At 42.6% G+C, this 22,717-nt stretch overlaps 2 protein-coding genes across 2 annotated transcripts; both read left to right on the top strand.

Annotated features, from left to right (window-relative positions):
* The first annotated feature begins 1,921 nt into the window (after positions 1–1,921).
* LOC139174181 (phospholipase A2 inhibitor and Ly6/PLAUR domain-containing protein-like) lies at positions 1,922–10,521 on the top strand. Its single transcript, XM_070764355.1, has 5 exons — positions 1,922–1,970; positions 4,190–4,306; positions 5,727–5,876; positions 7,971–8,111; positions 10,338–10,521. Exons 1-5 carry the CDS (start codon positions 1,922–1,924, stop codon positions 10,481–10,483), a joined length of 603 nt encoding a protein of 200 aa, XP_070620456.1. The 3' UTR covers positions 10,484–10,521.
* A 916-nt stretch (positions 10,522–11,437) lies between these two features.
* Positions 11,438–22,069, top strand: LOC139174330 (phospholipase A2 inhibitor and Ly6/PLAUR domain-containing protein-like). The gene is made up of 5 exons (XM_070764627.1): positions 11,438–11,577; positions 16,579–16,700; positions 17,995–18,144; positions 20,307–20,447; positions 21,915–22,069. The coding sequence occupies exons 1-5, from the start codon at positions 11,438–11,440 to the stop codon at positions 22,067–22,069; spliced, it is 708 nt and encodes a 235-aa protein (XP_070620728.1).
* Positions 22,070–22,717: the final 648 nt, after the last annotated feature.

The raw sequence follows: 22,717 nt of genomic DNA on the forward strand, positions 1-22,717 counted from the left end.
TGCTGCACACAGATGGCTCATATATACATGGTTGTCCACTAGGATTCCAAGATCCCTCTCACAATTACTACTGTTGAGCAAGGTACCACATATACCATACCTTTGCATATTGTACCTGTATCTGGAGTGATACAGACGGTGTCAGATGGGTACAACCTGATTCTGGAATTTGCTTTATGATCACAGAAGCAACAGTCAACAAAGAGTGGACACAGAACTCTGAGCTAACCTGTGGTTGGTGGAACAAGCCACTGCTGTCATAATTGTGTTAGCCAATAATATTTCCCCCACTTCTAATAGAGAGTGTTATTTACCTTAACCTAAGAAAGACAATAAGAAGAAGAATTAAGAGAAATATCTTTCGGCACCGAAATGTAAACTAGCTCTTAGAGGACTTTTAACCGGTGGCATGCAATGGGTATATAACTTTGGATCAGTAATGGCTTGCATGAATCCATATGATGACCAAATTATTGAAAGAGGTTCATGTAACTGACATCCTTGACCAAAGTGTGTTGGCTTGGGAATAAATCCCAAAGAATTCAATTGGTCTGACTTTCAGGTAAGATGGGATAATCCTAAACATTATGAATAGGGGACATACCTGGTTACTAAGACTTTCTCTATAGCAAAGACGTATCATTTCCTGCCCAAGCAGGGGGTTGGACTAGAAGACCTCCAAGGTCCCTTCCAACTCTCTTGTTGTTCTTCTTGTTGTTGTTGTTATTGTTATCATTATTGTTATAATGATCGCTATCATTATTTTACTCGCGTTTGCTGGCTGGGGAATTCTGGGAGTTGAAGTCCAAATCTCTTCAAGTTGCCAAGGTTGGGAAACACTGGCTTAGTCGATGTTCTGTCTGGGTCCCCCCAGACGCCAATACCAACCAAAAAGAGTATCCAGACACACTGGTTAAAAGCAAAGGCAGTTTATATAATTGAAAGCAAACACAGGTAACAAAAACTGTTCTTACAGACAGGAACACTATGAAGCTTCACAGAGGTTTCACGAAGGCCAGGCAATAAAACAGGATTCTTGCTGGCAAAAACAACGCTGGAGATAATAAAACACACGCCTCCCCCAAGTCTTCCAGACTTCTAGGCCACAAGCCATGATCAGAGACGCCAAGAATCGAAGCAAGGTCACAGGACTCCCAGTTGATAACTCTCCACAAGACTGTAAGGGCGGGCCTGCCTTTTCAACCCTGCTGAGGAGAACCACACCCAAACCCAGCTGTTGCCAATTCAGGGATGGAAATACCTTTCTAATTGGCCCCGTCTTTGAGCTGCACGTCGCTGCCTCATGTCTATTATAGCCTGTGCGTCTTCATCCAATGAATCCAGGCTACTAGCTGGGGAGAGGCCCCCCCGGGGGTCTCAGGCTGCTCTCCTTCCTCCTCTTCCTGACGTTCCTCTCCCCTGTCTGCCTGGTCCTCCCCCTCCTGTTCACTGTCCTCCTCCTCTGGGCATGGATCCGGCAGAGCTCCACCCGGTCCATGAGGAGCCTCAGGCTGAATCACAACAGTCGACGGGACCTGGAGGAGGCCAACTCTGTGTGCTCTTATTGGTCTTTGAGAGGCATGGGGCAGGAAACGGCCCCATAAATAGTCTGGCCCTGAGCCACATAGGGCTTTATAGGTAATAACCAACACCTTGAATCATGCCCGGAAACTAATAGGAAGCTAGTGCAGTTCACGGACCAAAGGTATTATATAGGTGTACTTCTTTGGAATATCCTTCATTATGATAATGGCCGACAAGTTCAGCTTGAGTTTTAGCAATCGATGCATTTTCCAAGTGGGTCTTTGAATCTTCATGATATCTTTTCCAACCCAGGACGTCTCCTCTGCTAGAAGATTCCAGATGTTGGTGCAGTTGCCACCTCAACTCCAGCCTTCCATTCTCTCTGGTTCTGAAGAGAATGGGTATATTGTTGATTTACTACCTCTTTGATTTTCTGCTGGCTATTGGTAAGTGACTAGGGACGGATTCATAGCACAGCTGAAACACTGGAGCACATCTTAAGCAGTACAGTATCTCATTCTATTAAGTTATACGAGGGTCGCCCAGAAAGCAATGCACCACATTTTTTTTCTTCAACAATTATTTATTGAACACAATGAAACTTACACACAAGAAAGAATGATGTTTCTTCTACACTCCCTATTTTTTCCACATAATCTCTATCCCGTTCTATGTCCTTCCTCCAGCGAGACACAATCAACAATCGAGTTATCGAAGCGTGGAACTCATTACCGGACTCAATTGTGTCAACCCCTAACACCCAACACTTCTCCCTTAGACTCTCCACGATTGACCTCTCCAGGTTCCTAAGAGGCCAGTAAGGGGCGTACATAAGTGCACTGGTGTGCCTTTCATCCCCTGTCCAATTGTCTTTCCTTTCTTTCACCTATCTAATATATTCTCTTCCTTTCATATATCCTCTCCTCTAAGTTCACTTTCACCCTCTTTTACATTATCACATGTCTATTTTCTTCCTATGTATTTATGTATTGAATGAATGAATGAATGAATGAATGAATGAATGAATAAATAAATAAATAAATAAATAAATAAATAAATAAATAAATAAATAAATAAATAAATAAAGGGCGTGTATGCCCTTTCGATACCACTTCTTGTTCTGCTCACGAAGCCATTTCTGCACTGTGCAAATCACCGAACCATCTTTTAACGGTTTCACCCTCTGAGCCCAGCGACTAACCGTACTTCTGTCGACTGCAGATTCTCCATAAACTGTACACAAACGTTTGCGAATGTTCCCAACAGTTTCTTTCTCTGCAGTGAGAAATTCAATAACGACACTCTGCTTGTAACGTACATCACTTACGGACGCCATTTCGAAACACTGCTGCAGCTACGCTATCTGTCTGAAGCAATGCAAAATTTACACACGCACTCCTGACAATTCAAATAATGTATATCTAAAGTTTCACATTCGTACCATTATTGTAGGCTGAGAAAAAATAATGGTGCATTATTTTCTGGGCAACCCTTGTATGCTATGTAGACAGATGTTGATGGTGTTGGTCCACTGTTGGAAACTTTAAAAAAAAAACCTTTTTAAAAGCATTTATACCACACGTTCTGCGAACTGGAAGCATTTGTTACTACTGGTTCTGGAGAACTATCCCAAACTGGTAGCATTCCACCCCTGGCGTGTTCCTCACTTGCCACCTTAGTTTCTCATAATTGGATGTATTAAATACAGTGTGCAAATTAGAATAAAGTATTTATTGTTAATCCTGTAAACTATAAAAACCTAACATCAGAAGGCCCTCAAATTTACAAAATAGAGTACAGTGATACCTCATCTTACAAACGCCTCATCATACAAACTTTTCGAGATACAAACCTGGGGTTTAAGATTTTTTTTGCCTCTTCTTACAAACTATTTTCACCTTACAAACCCACCGCCGCCGCTGGGATGCCCCACTTCCGGGCTTCTGTTGCCAGCGAAGCACCTGTTTTTGCGCTGCTGGGATTCCCCTGAGGATCCCCTCCATGGGAAACCCCACCTCCAGACTTCCGTTGCCAACGAAGCGCTTGTTTTTGCAATGCTGGGATTCCCCTGAGGCTCCCCTCCATGGGAAACCCCACCTCCGGACTTCCGTTGCCAGCGAAGCGCTTGTTTTTGCGATGCTGGGATTCCCCTGCAGCATTGCAAAAACACAGAAGTCCGGAGGTGGGGTTTCCTATGGAGGGGAACCTCAGGGAAATCCCAGCAGTGCAAAAATGGGCGCTTCGGCTGGCAAAAGGGGTGAATTTTGGACTTGCACGCATTAATCGCTTTTCCATTGATCCCTATGGGAAACATTGTTTCATCTTACAAACTTTTCACCTTAAGAACCTCGTCCCAGAACCAATTAAGTTTGTAAGACAAGGTATCACTGTATCTCCTTTCTTTCTTCTCCATCAAATTTCTGGATTGTTTTAGGCTAAGGTAGCATGTTCACTTTCAATAATGTTTCCCCCCTAATTTTATACCATGCAAAGAGCAAAGGGAGAAAATTTTGAATTTTTGCTCCTGATCAACATACATGCTTCACTGCCATTTCGTGTGAAGTATGATTTATGATAAAGAAGCTTTGAAGTGATGTTTCTGTATCAAGAACGAACAAGGAAGACAGTTGCACATTGCTTTAATCATTTGTTTTTTCTCTCCAAGGGCTTGGCTTACAGTGTGAGCGGTGCAGCAGCAAAACCAGTTCCTGCACTGGAGCTCCATATAATTGTCCAGAATCTAAAAAGGCCTGCCTGATCCTTACCATAGAGAACGTTATTGGTGGGTATCTTTGCCTTTTGAAGGGTGGAGAGGATTGGAAATCTTCCAGTCTAGTATCAGAATTGCTTGGTTATGAAAAGGTTATGTTGTCTCTATCTCTATCACTATCTCTATCATCTCTCTATCGCTATCTCTATCTCTATCTCTATCTTTATCTTTATCTCTCTCTCTCTCTCTCTCTCTCTCTATCTCTACCTCTACCTCTACCGCTACCTCTACCTCATCACCTCGAGGTTCGACTACTGTAACGCTCTCTACATGGGGCTACCTTTGAAAAGTGTTCGGAAACTTCAGATCGTGCAGAATGCAGCTGCGAGAGCAATCGTGGGCTTCCCAAGGTATGCCCATGTTACACCAACACTCCGCAGTCTGCATTGGTTGCTGATCAGTTTCCGGTCACAATTCAAAGTGTTGGTTATGACCTATAAATCCCTTCATGGCATCGGACCAGAATATCTCTGGGACCGCCTTCTGCCGCATGAATCCCAGTGACCGGTTAAGTCCACAGAGTTGGTCTTCTCCGGGTCCTGTCGACTAAACAATGTCGTTTGGCGGGACCCAGGAGAAGAGCCTTCTCTGTGGTGGCCCTGACCCTCTGGAACCAGCTCCCCCTGGAGATTAGAACTGCCCCCACCCTCCTTGCCTTTCGTAAAGTTCTTAAGACCCATCTCTGCCTTCAGGCATGGGGGAACTGAGACATCTCTCCCGGGCCTATACATGGTATGTTTGTGTGTATGCTTGCTTTTAATAATGGGGTTTTTAGTGTTTTTTAAATTATTAGATTTGTTCTTACATTGCCTTTGTTATTGTTGTGAGCTGCCCCGAGTCTACGGAGAGGGGCGGCATACAAATGTAATAAATAATAATAATAATAAATAATAATACCTCTCTATCTATCTATCTATCTATCTATCTATCTATCTATCTATCTATCTATCTATCTATCTCTACCTCTACCTCTATCTATCTCTATCTCTATCTCTCTCTATATCTCTATCTCGAATGACCATTTCACGGGGGGTCACCTAAGATCATAGGAAAAGACAAATTTCCCATGGTGTTAGAAATTAAAGATTCTATTTTGGGGCCTTGGAACATATTTTTACAATCTGACCAATCAGGCGTTTCCAGTGGGGGTGTCCCTCTGACCTTCCTGCCAATCGGCTTCAAGCTCTGTTGGGAGAATTGGCGCTGGACTTATGGTTGGGGGTCACCACAACATGAGGAACTGCATTAACGGGTCGCAGCATTGGAAAGGTTGAGAACCACTGGTCTACATGTTGGCTCCAACACATTCCTGTTTACGTGGGTTGCCATCTTGACTTCCTTATGGATTCCCCCAGGGGCCTGATCTCGAAACATCTTCCTTCGGACATTATCTAGCTCTGACACCTGTCTTGTTTTCCTCTTGCAACCCCAGAGAACAAGCAATGGTTCTCCACCTTCAAAGGCTGCGCGGCAACCAAAAACTGTCCTTCTCTTTCCATGAGTTTCACGTTTCCTTCAAAACACGAGCGAAGGACGTCCAGGTGTTGCTACCATGATTTCTGCAACAAAGGAGCTGTGAAATGTAAGCAAGCGACTTTTAACTCCAAAACTTCTGAATACTTAGTGATGGGTGTTACTTTTTTTGCAAGATCTGCTGATTACATGAAATTTTAGGTTATCACTTTTTTTTTAATAACAAAAGTGGAAATCTGGAGGTGTAGGATTGTGTAATGGTGGCTGAAAACATTTTTGAGTTGATTCATTTTAAGGCTTAGAACAGTGATTTTCAGCCTTTTTTGAGCTGCGGCACATTTTTTACATTTACAAAATCCTGGGGCACACCACCAACCCAAATGACACAAAATGACACCCTAAGACACTCTCCTCTCTTTTTTCATCCCTGTCTCCTCCCCCCCTTGTGCGTGTGTGTGTGTGTGTATATACACACTCTTGAACCATTTCCAAAAACAGGTGAGGGCTGGGTTTTTTCTCTCTCTTATTCTTTGGGTGCTTTTTATCATATGCTTTAAATCAAGAGTCACTTCTCTCTCTCTTTTGTTTCTCTCTCTTTCCTCTCATTCTCTGTCTCAATCATTTTCTCATTTCTCTTTTTTCCTCCCCTTTTTGCTCATTTCTCTCTCTCTCTCCCTTCCTCTCCTTTTCTCTCTCTCTTTCTTTCTTTCTCTCTCTCTTTCTTTCTCTCTCTCTCTCTTTCTCTCTCAGCAAAAAGTTGCAACACCGGAACCTGAGCTTCCTGCTTCGCGGCACACCTGACCATGTCTCGCGGCACACTGGTTGAAAAACACTGGCTTAGAACACTGTTTTTCCACCTTGGCAACTATAAGGTGTTCAGGCTTCACCAGTGAACTAGCTGAGGAATTTTGGGAGGTGAAGTCCAAATATCTTAAAGTTTGTTAAGGCTGAGAAACACTGGCTTAGTGCGATGAGCAGGACCCAAGAGGCAACTGGGTTTTTAGTTTCCCATTGATATTATACACTTGCATGCAGGAGCGGGATTCATCCAGCCCATTTAACAACCAGTTCCCCAAAAATGTGAATGCAGGCACATGAATGAGAGCATGGCCTCTGTGCATGCACGGCCTCTGTGCATGTACATATGCATAGGTTCAGTGCATGTACATGTGCATAGGTTCAGTGCATGCACATGTGCACAGGTTCCATGCATGCACATGGGCATGGCTTCTATGCATGCACATGGCATGGCTTCTGCACATACACATGGGCATGGCTTCTGTGCATGCATATGGGCATGGCTTCTGCACATGCACATATGCATAGGTTCCGTTCATGCACATATGCATAAGTTCCATGCATGCACATGGGCATGGCTTCTATGCATGCACACGGGCATGGCTTCTGCACATACACATGGGCATGGCTTCTGCACATGCACGTATGCATAGGTTCCATGCACATATGCACAGGTTCCATGCACATATGCACAGGTTCCATGCATGCACATGGGCATGGCTTCTGCACATGCACATATGCATAGGTTCAATGCATGCACATGGACATGGCTTCTATGCATACATGTGGGCATGGCTTCTGCACATACACTTGAACATGGCAGGGCGAGGTGGGGTAGGGTGAGGCAAGGTGGGGAGGGGAGGGACGAGGCCAGCCAGTGGTCAATTTTACCGGTTCCCCAAACTGCGCGAAATCATAACAACTCATTCGCCAGACCAGCTGAATCCCACCCCTGCTTGTATGCATCTGATTGTGGTTCTGAATTCGGTGAGATCTGGGAGGGGCAGATTACTGTCTTCGAAGAGGGGGCGGCATACAAATCTAATAAACTATCAACTATCAACTAACTAGTGGAAGTCTGATTTAATTCTCCCCCAGGCTTTTTATAGTTTTATGTATGGAATGCATGCATTGCATGGATTTTAAATGAGGGGTTTTTAGATGCTTTTTTTAATATTAGATTTGTTTACATTGTCACAATGTTTTATTATTGTTGTGAGCCGCCCGAGTCTTCGGTAGAGGGCCGGCATACAAATCTAATAAATTATTATTATTATTAATTATTATTAATTCAGGGCTGCACGGTACAGCCCACTTGGATGCAGTAATAACCTCCTTGAAGATGTTGATCTAACCACCTGAGAGTTAAGTGGCACTTACTAACCTATGTGATGGCTTCTCCCAGTGGAAGACACAAAGAAAACACGAAACGGACTGAAATGCCCTGGATGCTTCTCAATGAATCTGGACTGTCAAGCCACTGAGATGTTAAACTGCCACGACCAGGAGCGCAAGTGTGTTTACATGGGTGTGACTGTGCAACACGGTAGGTCCTTCAAGGTGCAAAGAACCAGAAACAAGGATCCATTCGGTTCGTATCTTCCACGAGGCCAAATATTTTGGGAATGTGTCAATTAACGTTCGAAACTGCAGTTTAATGCTTCCAAATGTAAAATAATGCACTTGGGGAAAAGGAATCCTCAATCTGAGTATTGCATTGGCAGTTCCGCGTTAGCAAAAACTTCAGAAGAAAAGGATTTAGGGGTAGTGGTTTCTGACAGTCTCAAAATGGGTGAGCAGTGTGGTCGGGCAGTAGGAAAAGCAAGTAGGATGCTTGGCTGCATAGCTAGAGGTATAACAAGCAGGAAGAGGGAGATTGTGATCCCGCTATATAGAGTGCTGGTGAGACCACATTTAGAATAATACTGTGTCCAGTTCTGGAGACCTCACCTCCAAAAAGATATTGACAAAATTGAACGGGTCCAAAAACAGGCTACAAGAATGGTGGAAGGTCTTAAGCATAAAATGTATCAGGAAAGACTTCATGAACTCAATCTGTAGAGTCTGGAGGACAGAAGGAAAAGGGGGGACATGATCGAAACATTTAAATACGTTAAAGGGTTAAATAAGGTTCAGGAGGGAAGTGTTTTTAATAGGAAAGTGAACACGAGAACAAGGGGACACCATCTGAGGTTAGTTGGGGGAAAGATCAAAAGCAATGTGAGGAAATATTATTTCACTGAAAGAGTAGTAGATCCTTGGAACCAACTTCCAGCAGACGTGGTTGGTAAATCCACAGTAACTGAATTTAAACATGCCTGGGATAAACATATATCCATCCTAAGATAAAATACAGAAAATAGTATAAGGGCAGACTAGATGGACCAGGAGGTCTTTTTCTGCCGTCAGTCTTCTATGTTTCTATGTAATATTTTTGTCTTTTGAAAGGGAAGATAGCTGTACATTTCATATTACAGGTAATTCTTGACTTATATCATTTCATTGAGTGACCATTTGAAGTTATAATGGCACTGAGAATAGTTATTTATGACCATTTTCACACTTATAGCCACTTATAGTCTGTGCACACCGCCGTCTTTTTATTTGTAATTTTTTTTCTAAGTTAGAATTCACCCCTGCCCTTTTCTACAGGTTTTTCCTACCTAACATGATAGACATAGTGTATGTCTCTTATTTCACTGATCGAACCCCCCGAAATTCTTATTTTTTTTAATTTATTTTGTCTAGTACATAATATAGGTTTGTGAGGATATAATCATAGTAAGATACATCTATAAAAGAAACATATACATCAATAAAAGAAACATTAGAAATAATATAAAAGAAATAATCTTTGGGAGGAATAGAGTTCACATTTATGAAGCTAGTAAAAATATAAAGGGACATTAGGACAGGGGATGGAAGGCACGCTGGTGCACTTATGCACGCCCCTTACTGACCTCTTAGGAATCTGGAGAGGTCAACAGTGTACAATCTATGGGTAAAATTTCGGGGGTTAGGGGATGACACTACAGAGTCTGGTAATGAGTTCCATGCTTCGACCACTCGATTACTCAAGTCATATTTTTTTGCAGTCAGGTTTGGAGCGGTTTACATTAAATTTGAATCCGTTGTATGCTCATGTGTTGTTGTGGTTGAAGCTGAAGTAGTCGTTGACAGGGAGGACATTGTAACATATGATCTTGTGGGCTAGGCTTAGATCATGTTTAAGGCAACGTAGTTCTAAGCTTTCTAGACCCAAGATTGTAAGTCTAGTTTAGAAACATAGAAGACTGACGGCAGAAAAAGACCTCATGATCCATCTAGTCTGCCCTTATACTATTTTCTGTATTTTATCTTACGATGGATCTATGTTTATCCCAGGCATGTTTAAATTCAGTTACTGTGGATTTACCAACCACGTCTGCTGGAAGTTTGTTCCAAGGATCTACTACTCTTTCAGTAAAATAATATTTTCTCATATTGCTTTTGACCTTTCCCCCAACTAACTTCAGATTGTGCCCCCTTGTTCTTGTGTTCACTTTCCTATTAAAAACACTTCCCTCCTGATCCTTAGGCTGCTGCACAACATTTTCACACATTTGGAAGCTGGGTATAATAACTACAAGGTGTAGAAAAGAATTCCTGGGGGGGGGGGGAAGAGAACTTGCAGAGATTTTACCAGGAATTACTTGCAGATGTTCAAAGCACAGGTCACTGTCCTTAACCATAGAGAGTTCAGATATTGACATTTCCCCCTTAATTCCTGCAGGTAACCAGCTCTACATGTATGCTAAACGTGGTTGTGGAACCAAGCCAGCCTGCAGGAGTAAAGAACGCGCATTTGGCATCCCGGGGCTGTATGCCGAAATTTGGAAGAACGTTACATGTTCTCATGCTGCCAAGCGATTGGTTTAATGAGCGAAGGGGCTAGTCCCTTACATTTTCAGAAGCTGGGCAAGCGGAATTGTGCAAGAGTTCTAATTACCTTGAACAATGAGCTCATTTCTTTTTATGGCGGAATAAAATCTTCTTGTGCTTCTTTACGATGTTGATGAATTATTTGAATAATTCATATGAACCATTCCTCCAGATGGTTGTTATTGTTGTTTTTATTATTATTATTATTATTATTATTATTATTATTATTATTATTAATAATAATATAATAATAATAATAATAGCAGCATATAAAAAATGAAGCTCCTGAGAGCTCCCTATGGCCCTCCTGAGTAGTGATGGGCGAACCGAACCCGCACAATTCGGGTCCGTACCAAATTTTGTGGTGTTCGGCATGCCGGACCCGAACCTGAATTTTTTTTAAAAAAATTCGTGCTTCGGTTCGGCGTTTGTGCTGTCCTCTGCTGAGAAGAGGAGGAGGAGCCGGGCGCTGGTGGCGGTGGAGGAAGGTGAACACCGGGGAGTTGTCGGCCGGTCGGGAGGCTGGGAGGGAGGCACAAAAGGAGCTGGGGAATCCCACGAAGAGATTCCGGGGGCGGAGCTTTGACTTCACTTATACCGGCAGGTTGCTAAGGACGCCAAAGTGATCACTTCCTGGATTCTATGGTGTTGCAAGCAAAGGGAAGCCTTCACGTAAAAATTATTTTTTTTTGTTATTTACGTGAAAAGACCTCCCTTTGCTTGCGGTGCCTCTGCGGCGTCCTTTTTCGTAAAAATAAAAATAAATAAAAATAAAAAATCTGTTAAAATAAAAAACGATGGGATTCCGGGGATGGAGCTTTGGTGCCACGGACCATTCGGGTTCAGGTTCGGCCGAACTTTGCGTGAGGTTCGTCTGAACTTGCCAAACCCGAACACCGTTGGGTTTGCCCATCACTACTCCTGAGCTCTGTTTTTTCTGGCAGAGGCACCATGGATCAGTCCTCCACTATTGCCAGGGCGGCCCCATTGGCCAGATCTAAGCACCCAGTGGGTCAGAGCAGGTCCATGGCAGAGGCGGATTCCCATTCCCGCTGCTACCGGTGCGCTATGCGTGCAGCTTCGCTTCTCAGGTGTGTTCATGCTTTGCAGTTTGTTTTTGCTTCTCCACATGCACAGGAGGCAAAATCTTGTGGGAGGACATGGGTGCGTGAAAATTCGGCACGTTTTTTGCTTCCACGCATGTGCAGATGAGATTTCGATTCCTGCGCATGCACAGAAGCAAAAAAATACTGGGATGCTCACACGCACATGCAGGAGAATAGAAGCTGCGCATGCAAGCACAATTTTCGCTACCGGTGCATTGTCATTAGCCATACCGGTAGCAACCCAATACTGTCCCACAGGCCTTGAGTTTGACACCCTTGACTTAAATGATACCCCACCCCATCGACTACTGCAATGCTCTCTACATGGGGCTACCTTTCAAAAGTGTTCGGAAACTTCAGATCGTGCAGAATGCAGCTGCGAGAGCAATCATGGGCTTTCCCAAATATGCCCATGTTACACCAACACTCCGCAGTCTGCATTGGTTGCCGATCAATTTCCGGTCACAATTCAAAGTGTTGGTTATGACCTATAAAGCCCTTCATGGCATCGGACCAGAATATCTCCGGGACCGTCTTCTGCCCCACGAATCCCAGCAACCAGTTAGGTCCCACAGAGTTGGCCTTCTCCGGGTCCCGTCAACTAAACAATGTCATTTGGCGGGACCCAGGAGAAGAGCCTTCTCTGTGGCGGCCCCGACCCTCTGGAATCAGCTCCCCCCAGATATCAGAGTTGCCCCCACCCTCCTTGCCTTTCGCAAGCTCCTTAAAACCCACCTCTGTCATCAGGCATGGGGGAATTGAAATTTATTCCCTTCCCCCTAGGCTTATAGAATTTATACATGGTATGCTTGTTTGTATGATTGGTTTTTAAAATTGGGGGTTTTTTAGATTATTTTTTAATATTAGATTTGTTACATTGTTTACTTTGTTGTTGTTAGCCACCCTGAGTCTTCGGAGAGGGGCGGCATACAAATCTAATAAATAAATAAATAAATAAATAAATAAATAAATAAATAAATAAATAAATAAATAAATAAATAAATAAATAAATAAATAAATAAATAAATAAATAAATAAATAAATAAATAAATAAACAAACAAACAAACAAACAAACAAACAAACAAACAAACAAACAAACAAACAAACTAAATAAATAAATAAATAAATTAAATAAATAAACAAAGAAAGAAAGAAAGAAAGAAAGAAAGAAAGAAAGAAAGAAAGAAAGAAAGAAGGCAGTGAGTCCTCTCAGGCTCTTGGAGAAGGAAGAGGACCTCTTCCCAGACCCACAAGTAGGGAAAGCCTCGTTGGTATTTTTCCTCTGCCCATCGATCCGAGAAAGTTGCAGTCTTAACTCTCTCCATGTCGTTCCGGTCACTAAGCTGCGAACAAGAGTTCCCCTTCTGTGATTGATCCTTTCTGCAACTTGGGAGGCCTGGAACTGTGCTGGCTTCCATCCTCATTGTCTTCTTGTCCCTCCTACCTTCTCCTGCCAAGAGACTATAAGCCCCCATCGGCTATCGAACCTAAGTCAGCCTTCATCCAGGAGTCAGCTCAGCACTTGGTATTTTTTCTCATGATCTGTGTTGAAAGACCATGCAGGGGTCCACAGTTATCTACTTCTTCTTCTTCATCCTGATCTCTGCAGGTAAGTTCTTTGGATTGTGACTCATGGTCACAGCTGATTGTGAGTTCTGGAGACTTCACTTACAAAAAGATATTGACAAAATTGAACGGGTCCAGAGATGGGCTACAAGAATGGTGGAAGGTCTTCAGCATAAAACTTATCAGGAAATACTTCATGAACTCAACCTGTATAGTCTGGAGCACAGAAGAAAAAGGGGGGACATGATCGAAACATTTAAATATGTTAAAGGGTTAAATACGGTTCAGGAGAGACGTGTTTTTAATAGGAAAGTGAACACAAGAACAAGGGGGCACAATCTGAAGTTAGTTGGAGGAAAGATCAAAAGCAACATGAGAAAATATTATTTTACAGAAAGAGTAGTAGATCCTTGGAACAAACTTCCAGCAGACGTGGTTGGTAAATCCACAGTCACTGAATTGAAACATGCCTGGGATAAAACATATATCCATCCTAAGATAAAATACAGGAAATAGTATAAGGGCAGACTAGATGGACAATGAGGTCTTTTTCTGCCATCAATCTTCTATGATTCTATGTTTCTATTAAGAGCGCTATAAGATGAGAAGACAAGTTCTCAAAACAAAGCATTTAATACCAAAGACTTAAACTTAATTCCAGTTGGAGCTCTTAGGCATCCAGGCTGTCAAACTCTCTCCATGCTGGTTTTTTTTAAAACTTTTTAATTTATAAAAAAATTTATATACACAAAAACTTGACAGGACATAACAAACAAATATATAATCTTAGGAATATAACTAATCTATCTTAATTATAGCCAAAGATCCATACAAACATTCATATACTTACATTGTAAATAATTACATTTATAATTCATTTCAATATCCATTTCTTCCATATATTTGTCAGTAGACGAAGAGGAATCAGAATACAATTTAACATGGAATAGATCTTATGAATGGTTAAAGAACAGGGATACTTTATTACAGAATATATAAATATAAAATTTATTAAAGGTATATACAGATAAATATATAATAGGATAAAATAGACCAGGAAATAGACATTTATAGATAGAAGAACACATAGAAAAGAATAGCAATAGAAAAGAATGATAAATATTTACAGTACATATATATACAGTGATCCCTCGAGTATCGCGAGGGTTACGTTCCAAGACCCCTCGCGATACTCGATTTTTCGCAATATAGTGGTGCGGAAGTAAAAACACCATCTGCGCATGCGCGCCCTTTTTTCCATGGCCGCGCATGCGCAGATGGTGTTTTTACTTCCGCACCTGGGAAGACCCAGGGAAGGTTCCTTCCGCCGCCCAGCAGCTGATCTGCTCGGCAGCGCCGCAGCAGCGAGGAGCCGAAGATCCGGGTTTCCCTGCCGCCCACGCAAAGGGGAAACCCCGATCTTCGGCTCCTCGCTGCTGCCGCGCCCGCCGCTTGTCTGCCCGCCGCTTGTCCGCCGGCCGCTTGTCCGCCGCTTGTCCGCCGGCCGCTTGTCCGCCGGCCGCTTGTCCGCCGGCCGCTTGTCCGCCGGCCGCTTGTCCGCCGCCTCGCTTGTCCGCCCGCCGCTTGTCCGCCGCCTGCCTGCCTGCAGCAGCAGCGAGCAGACGAAGATCAGGGTTTCCCCGCCGCCCACGCAAAGGGGAAACCCCGGCTCCTCGCTGCTGCGCCCGCCCGCCCACCGCCCGCCAGCAAGAGGGGGAGAGATAGAGAAAGAGAGAGAAGGAAAGAAAGAGATGAGAGAGGGAGGGAGGAAGAGAGTGTGAGAGAGAGGAAGAAGCAAGATAGAGAAAGAGAGAGAGAAAGAAAGATGAGAAAGGAAGGAAGAGAGTGACGTCATCGGGTGGAAAAATCGCGATATAGCGTTTCGCGAAGAACGAGATCGCGAAACTCGAGGGATCACTGTATATTAAATTTTGTGGACTTATTTTCAGCTATAATTAAGATAGGAACCAAGATTCCTAACATTGTATGTTTGCAGGTGCTTAACTTTTCTATTTCCCTGGAGTTTTAATCATGATCGTTAACTTCCCCACCAGTACACAGTGGTACCTCTACCTACCAATGCCTCTACTTACAACTTTTCTAGATAAGAACCAGGTGTTCAAGATTTTTTTGCCTCTTCTCAAGGACCATTTTCTACTTACAAACCCGAGCCTCCGAAACTGTAACTGGAAAAGGCAGGGAGAAGCCTCCGTGGAACCTCTCTAGGAATCTCCTGGGAGGAAACAGGGCCTCCACCCTCCCTGTGGTTTCCCCAATCACACACATTATTTGTTTTTACATTGATTCCTATGGGAAAAAATTGCTTCTTCTAAAAACTTTTCTACTTAAGAACCTGGTCATGGAACGAATTAAGTTTGTAAGTAGAGATACCACTGTACTTGTTTTCTTACTGCTGTGCTCTGTCCCTAGAAAAGCCACTGCCCATAAAAAAATAGCCCACCATTCTTGACCTTTTTGGACTGTACCCTGTTGTTCCTGACTCCAATGGTGGATGAACTCCAGATTGGTTGCAGTTGCTTGTAATGTGATTGCAAAGGTCATTTATATAGAGCAGTGTTTTTCAACCAGTGTGCCGTGGCACACTACTGTGCCGCGAGACATGGTCAGGTGTGCCGCGAAGCTCAGAGAAAGAAAACAAGAGAAAGAGAAAGAGAGAAAGAAAGAGAAAGAAAACAAGAGAGAAAGCAAGCAAGAGAGAGAAAGCAAGAAAGAGAGAGAAAGAAAGAAAGAAAGAGAGAAAGAGAACAAGAGAGAAAGAAAGCAAGAGAGAGAGCAAGAGAAAGAAAGCAGAGAGAGAGAAAGAGAGGGAGGGAAGGTGGGAGAGAGAAATACATAGAGGGAAGTAGGGAGGGAGAGAGAAAGAGAGCAATAAAGAGGAAAGAAGAGAGAAAGAAAGGGATGGAGAGGAAAAAAAGAGGGAGAGAGAGGGAGAGAGAAATAGAGCGAAAGGGAGGAAGAGAGAATTTTTTGTCCAAACTTTTTTTAGCCCCCCCCCCCCCTCAATGTGCCCCATGGTTTTGTAAATGTAAAAAATGTGCCGCGGCTCAAAAAAGGTTGAAAATCACTGATATAGAGTATGAAGAGTGTTGGTCTTAGTATGCTGCCTTGGGGTACACTGCTGTTAACAAGAACTGGATTAGATAGGGCGTTTAGTAGAATACAGCTACTCCACTTCCTCTGCAGGTTTCGTGGTCGGACCGGAAGACCAGGTAGTTTCCTGCTGTTACGATGGAGTCAGGGTGCGATGCATTTAGCCCTGTTTCACAGACAAAAATAATGTCGAAGGTGTCAGTGTTTAGCAGTAGTAGGAAGTCAGACATCTTGTTAATTGCGCTTCTTGAATTGATTAGTTTGCACTAACCTTGCTTACTCCTAATATTTATCCATGGTCTTTCCCTTTCAGGGTTTTGTTTGAAATGTGAACACTGTAGCAGCAGCAGCGGTTTCTGTACTGGTGCGCCTCACATCTGCCGCCCTTCTGAGAACACCTGCCTGATTCTCACCACCGAGACTACCATTGGTGAATGACCTTTCTGCCTTGCTCCTCAGCTGACCAGTTATCCACTCAGCACTAGAAACTTATTATAGCTATTATGAACACTTTTTGTTGTAAATTATAACAATAACTAATTATTGCTGTTTTACTCTTAATCTATTTTATTCTATTATTGTTTTATTCCTATTCTGTTCCATTCCATTCTATTAACTCTCGTCTTTTCTTCTTATTCTTCTTATTGTTTTATTCTTATTCTATTTTATTCTATTATTGTTTTATCCCTATTTTATTCCATTCTCCTCCTCCTCCTCCCCTTCTTCTTCTTCTTCTTCTTCCTCTTCCTCTTCCTCTTCCACTTCCTCTTCCTCTTCTTCTTCTTCTATTTCTTCTTCTTCTTCTTCTTCTTCTTCTTCTTCTTCTTCTTCTTCTTCTTCTATTTCTTCTTCTTCTATTTCTTCTTCTTCCTCTTCTTCTTCTTCTTCTATTTCTTCTTCCTCTTCCTCTTCCTCTTCTTCTTCTTTTTCTTCTTCTTCTACTTCTTCTTCTTCTTCTTCTTCTTCTTCTTCTTCTTCTTCTTCTTCTTCTTCTATTTCTTCTTCTTCTTCTATTTCTTCTTCTTCTTCTATTTCTTCTTCTTCTTCTTCTTCTTCTTCTTCTTCTTCTTCTTCTTCTTCTTCTTCTTCTTCGAAGATATTTCACTTCTCATTCACCAGATGAAGAAGGATGAGAAGTGAAACGTCTTTAAAGAAAAACTGGACAGCCCAATTTCCAGATACACCCAAACTCTCTATTATGGCCATATATATCACAAAGGCCTGCCATTATGTGCATGGTCTATAAGAGGGGTGTCAATTTCAAGGACCTCAGGAAGTATCTGGCCTGCAAGGTGCTTAAATGTGGAAATATCAAAGGACTGGCCCATTTTGAGCCCCTTTAGCCTCCAGCAGCATTCTGTTGGCCAAAACTGCCTTTCTGTAAGCCCCAGGAGGCCCCCACGAAGCCCGCTTTCAGCTTCCCTGGCTGCAAGAAGCATTCTACTGGCCAACCCACTCCCCACTCCCCCTGGCCCTCTGGGGTCAAACACAATCCTGATGCGGCCCTCAATGAAATCAAGTTTGACACCTTCATTATATTACAAAACACCAATTTAGCAGTGGCAAAACTAATGAGGTTGCTCCTCGCCACCCTATTCAATGTTGGAACTGAATGGAGCGAACTCTGGTATTTCTTTTCCCCAACTCCTGAGTGGGTTTTCCTTTTGCAAGAATCTGACTTTGCTAACCCCTGTCTTGACCGTCACTCTCTTCCCACCACACAGGAAATGAGGTGTGGCTCGCCACTTACAAAGGCTGCAGCAAAATGAAGCATTGTGCCCCGTCACCAATGAGTTTCACCCTCCCTTCGAAACGCAAGCGAAGTGCCGCAAAGTGTTGCCGCAAGGATCTTTGCAACAGTGGAACTGTGACATGTAATCACTAGTCTTCTAGTTGTTGTTGTTATTATTATTATTATTATTATTATTATTATTATTATTATTATTATTATTTATTAGATTTGCATGCCGCCCCTTTCCGTAGACTCGGGGCAGCTCACAACACAATAAAACAGTTCATGACAAATCTAATAATTTACAATTTAAAATATTTTAAAAAACCCATTATTAAGCAAACATACATACAAGCATACCATACATACATTGAATTGAATAGGTCCAGGGGAGATATCTCAGTTCCCCCATTCCTGACGACAAAGTTGGGTTTTAAGGAGTTTACGAAAGGCAAGGAGGGTAGGGGCAGTTCTAATCTCTGGGGGGAGCTGGTTCCAGAGAGTCGGGGCCGCCACAGAGAAGGCTCTTCCCCTGGGGCCCGCCAACTGACATTGTTTAGTTGACAGGACCCGGAGAAGGCCCACTCTGTGGGACCTAATCGGTCGCTGGGATTCGTGCGGCAGAAGGCGGTCTCGGAGATATTCTGGTCCGATGCCATGAAGGGCTTTAAAGGTCATAACCAACACTGTTGATGAGTTGATGAGCCACGCTAGCGCAGTGGTTGGAAAGGCTGTACTGCAAGTTATTTCTGTTGCCTGCCGGCTGCCTGCAATTTGGCAGATCGAATCTCACCAGGCTCAAGGTTGACTCAGTCTTCCATCCTTCCGAGATGGGTCAAATGAGGACCCAGATTGTTGGGGGCAATGATTCATGTGTTAGCAGATGTGGCTCCATGAGCCACCCGTGGCACCCTTGCCAAAAGTTCGCCCTCACTGTCCTAGGGACTTAGAAGCACCTCCCTTATGAAACCAGGTTGCAACGCCTTGGTCTCTTCAGCCTTGAAAGACGGTGTTTAAAGGGTGACTTGATCGATTTAGGGGTAGTGATTTCTGACAGTCTCAAAATGGGTGAGCAGTGTGGTCGGGCGGTAGGAAAAGCAAGTAGGGTGTTTGGCTGCATAGCTAGAGGTATAACCGCCCCAAGTCTTCGCAGAGGGGCGGCATACAAATCTAAGTAATAAATAAATAAAATAAATAAATAACAAGCAGGAAGAGGGAGATTGTGATCCCGCTGTATAAAGCGCTGGTGAGACCACATTTGGAATACTGTGTTCAGTTCTGAAGACTTCACCTACAAAAAGAGATTGACAAAATTGAATGGGTCCAAAGACGGGCTACAAGAATGGTGGAAGGTCTTAAGCATAAAACGTATCAGGGAAGAATTAATGAACTCAATCTGTAGAGTCTGGAGGACAGAAGGAAAAGGGGGGACATGATCGAAACATTTAAATATATGTTAAAGGGTTAAATAAGGTTCAGGAGGGAAGTGTTTTTAATAGGAAAGTGGACACAAGAACAAGGGGACACAATCTGAAGTTAGTTGGGGGAAAGATCAAAAGCAACATGAGAAAATATTGTTTTACTGAAAGAGTAGTAGATTCTTGGAACAAACTTCCAGCAGACGTGGTTGGTAAATCCACAGTAACTGAATTTAAACATGCCTGGGATAAACATATATCCACCCTAAGATAAAAATACAGTATAAGGGCAGACTAGATGGACCATGAGGTCCTTTTCTGCCGTCAGTCTTCTATGTTTCTATGTTTCTACGAAGTGTGTAAAATCATACATAGGATAGAAAAGATGGATAGAGAAAAAAATATTTTCTCTATCACACAATACTAGGATGAGGGGGCCCTCCCTAAAGCTCATAGGTGAGAAAGCGAGGACAAATAAAGGGGAATATTTCTTTACCCAGAGGGTCATTGGTTTATGGAATTCCCTTCCAGAAGAGGTCATGACAGCTGTCAGCCTGGATAGCTTCAAGGCAGGATTAGACAGATTCATGGATGCCAAGTGTATCGGTGGTTATTGAAACAGATGTCCATATGACACCTCTATGTTGGTTGAGGCAGGCAGGGTTCCCTTGGGTCCCATTTGTTGGGGGTCAAGGGAAAGGGAAGGTTTTGCCTTCTCTTTCTGCCCAAGATCCCCATGGACAATTGGTGGGCCACTGTGTGACACAGAATGCTGGACAAGATGCGCTTTGGCCTGATTCAGCTGGGCTCTTCTTATGTTCTCATGTTCTTAATTTGGGATGGTGATATGATTGTTTCTGCTTGTTTCCCCCCCTCATTTTCCAAGTGCCCAAACTCGGCATCCGTCCAAATGGAAGGAAATGTCCTGGATGCATCTCGCAGGATCCCACTTGCAAACCCACTGAGCTGATCCATTGCAATGGCTGGGAAGAGTATTGTGTCTATTACGATGTGGCAATAGAGCAAGGTAAGATCAGCAATGGGTCGCTACCCAGTATGCGCCACACTGCCTATCGGTAGAGTAAATGGAGCTGAACACACAGCTCTGGGTGACCGGCGGGAGGGCAATTCATTAATTATTTTATTTTATTATTAATTAAATAATAATACACAAAAATATGTAACCCTTCCCTGGTGCAGAGCTGAAGCGATTGGATACTGTAGCCTAGAGGATAATTCTCTGCCTTACAAGGCAAAAGTTGCAGGTTCAAGTCCCAGTGAGGGTATGGGTAGCTGATGAGGCCGAAATAAGGCTGGAATAGATCTATCCTAGTCTCCCTTAATTTTCAGCAAAAAAACATGTGACATGCAAAATATTACACGGGGCAAAACCCGAACTGAGAACAATCTACATATATATATATAATATTACACGGGGCAAAACCCGAACTCAGAACAATCTACATATATATATAATATTACACAGGGCAAAACCCGAACTCAGAACAATCTATCTATCTCTATATCTCTATATCTCTATATCTCTCTATATCTATATCTATATCTATATCTATATCTATATCTATATCTATATCTATATCTATATCTATATCTATATCTATATCTATATCTATATCTATATCTATATCTATATCTATATCTATATCTATCTATCTATCTATCTATCTATCTATCTATCTATCTATCTATCTATCTATCTATATCTATATCTATATCTATATCTATATCTATATCTATATCTATATCTATCTATCTATCTATCTATCTATCTATCTATCTATATATATATATATATATATATATGTAGATTGTTCTGAGTTCGGGTTTTGCCCCGTGTAATATTTTGCATGTCACATGTTTTTTTGCTGAAAATTAAGGGAGACTAGGATAGATCTATTCCAGCCTTATTTTGGCCTCATCAGCTACCCATACCCTCACTGGGACTTGAACCTGCAACCTTTGCCTTGTAAGGCAGAGAATTATCCTCTAGGCTACAGTATCCAATCGCTTCAGCTCTGCACCAGGGAAGGGTTATATATTTTTGTGTCGAATAACCCTGGTGTATTGAAGGAACATCACAGCTCCTTATTTGCCTCTCGGCCCAACCCAGGGCCATTTTCAAGGCAGTTAATTTTTATTGATAGCTGACAATTCTCAACCTTTGCCTTGTAAGGCAGAGAATTATCCTCTAGGCTACAGTATCCAATCCCTTCAGCTCTGCACCAGGGAAGGGTTACATATTTTTGTGTCGAATCACCCTGGTGTATTGAAGGAACATCACAGCTCCTTATTTGCCTCTCGGCCCAACCCAGGGCCATTTCCAAGGCAGTTAATTTTTATTGATAGCCGATATATATAGTTTATATATATAAATATAAACAATAAATCTGTTTGGAAACCCTGGCCCAGACTCTGATCCCACATGATCCATTGCTTTATGCATAATTGTTATCCTCTTTCTCATCACTTGCAGAGGGAAGATTCTACAGTCACACCGAGCGGGGGTGCGGAACCAAGAACGCTTGTCTGAATGAGCCACGTATTTATGGGGTCCCCGGGTTATACAAGGAGATTATAAAGAAATCCGAGTGCACCCCTGCTCCCAAAATCATTGGCAAATATCCCTGAGCAAGGTGGAAAACACGACGAAGCGTCTTTGTTCTGAGTCGGAGGGTTTTCTAAAAAAAAAGGGAGGGGATAAAATCCTTCTATCGAACACAGAAAGTCACATTTAATAAAATACGTTTTTAAAATGTAAACGTCTTGCTGGCTTCGTGCTAAATCTTGGGATGTCCCCATTTCTCTGCTAAAAATTGGTCTATTCTCAATAATAGTAATAGTAATAGTAATAGTAATAGTAACAACAACAACAAAACAGCAGTAATAGTAATAGTAATAGTAATAGTAATAGTAATAGTAATAGTAGTAATAATAATAATAATAATAATAATAATAATAATAATAATATCGCACAGACTGACTACAAGCATAGACATGATGCTGTGGCACAGATGATCCACTGGAACTTGTGCCGGAACTATCATTTACCAGTGGCAAAGAACTGGTGGGATCATAAGCCCGAAAAAGTGGTCAAAAATGAGCAAGCAAAACTACTGTGGGACTTCCGACTGACTGAATTCTGAAGCATAACACACCAGACATCCTGATTGTGGAGAAAAAGAAAGTACGGATCATCGACATCGCAATCCCAGGAGACAGCAGAATTGAGGAGAAGCAGCTAGAGAAATTAATGAAATACGAAGATCTAAAAATCGA

The sequence above is a fragment of the Erythrolamprus reginae genome, chromosome 11, assembly GCF_031021105.1.
Source record: "Erythrolamprus reginae isolate rEryReg1 chromosome 11, rEryReg1.hap1, whole genome shotgun sequence".
NCBI lineage: Eukaryota > Metazoa > Chordata > Lepidosauria > Squamata > Dipsadidae > Erythrolamprus > Erythrolamprus reginae.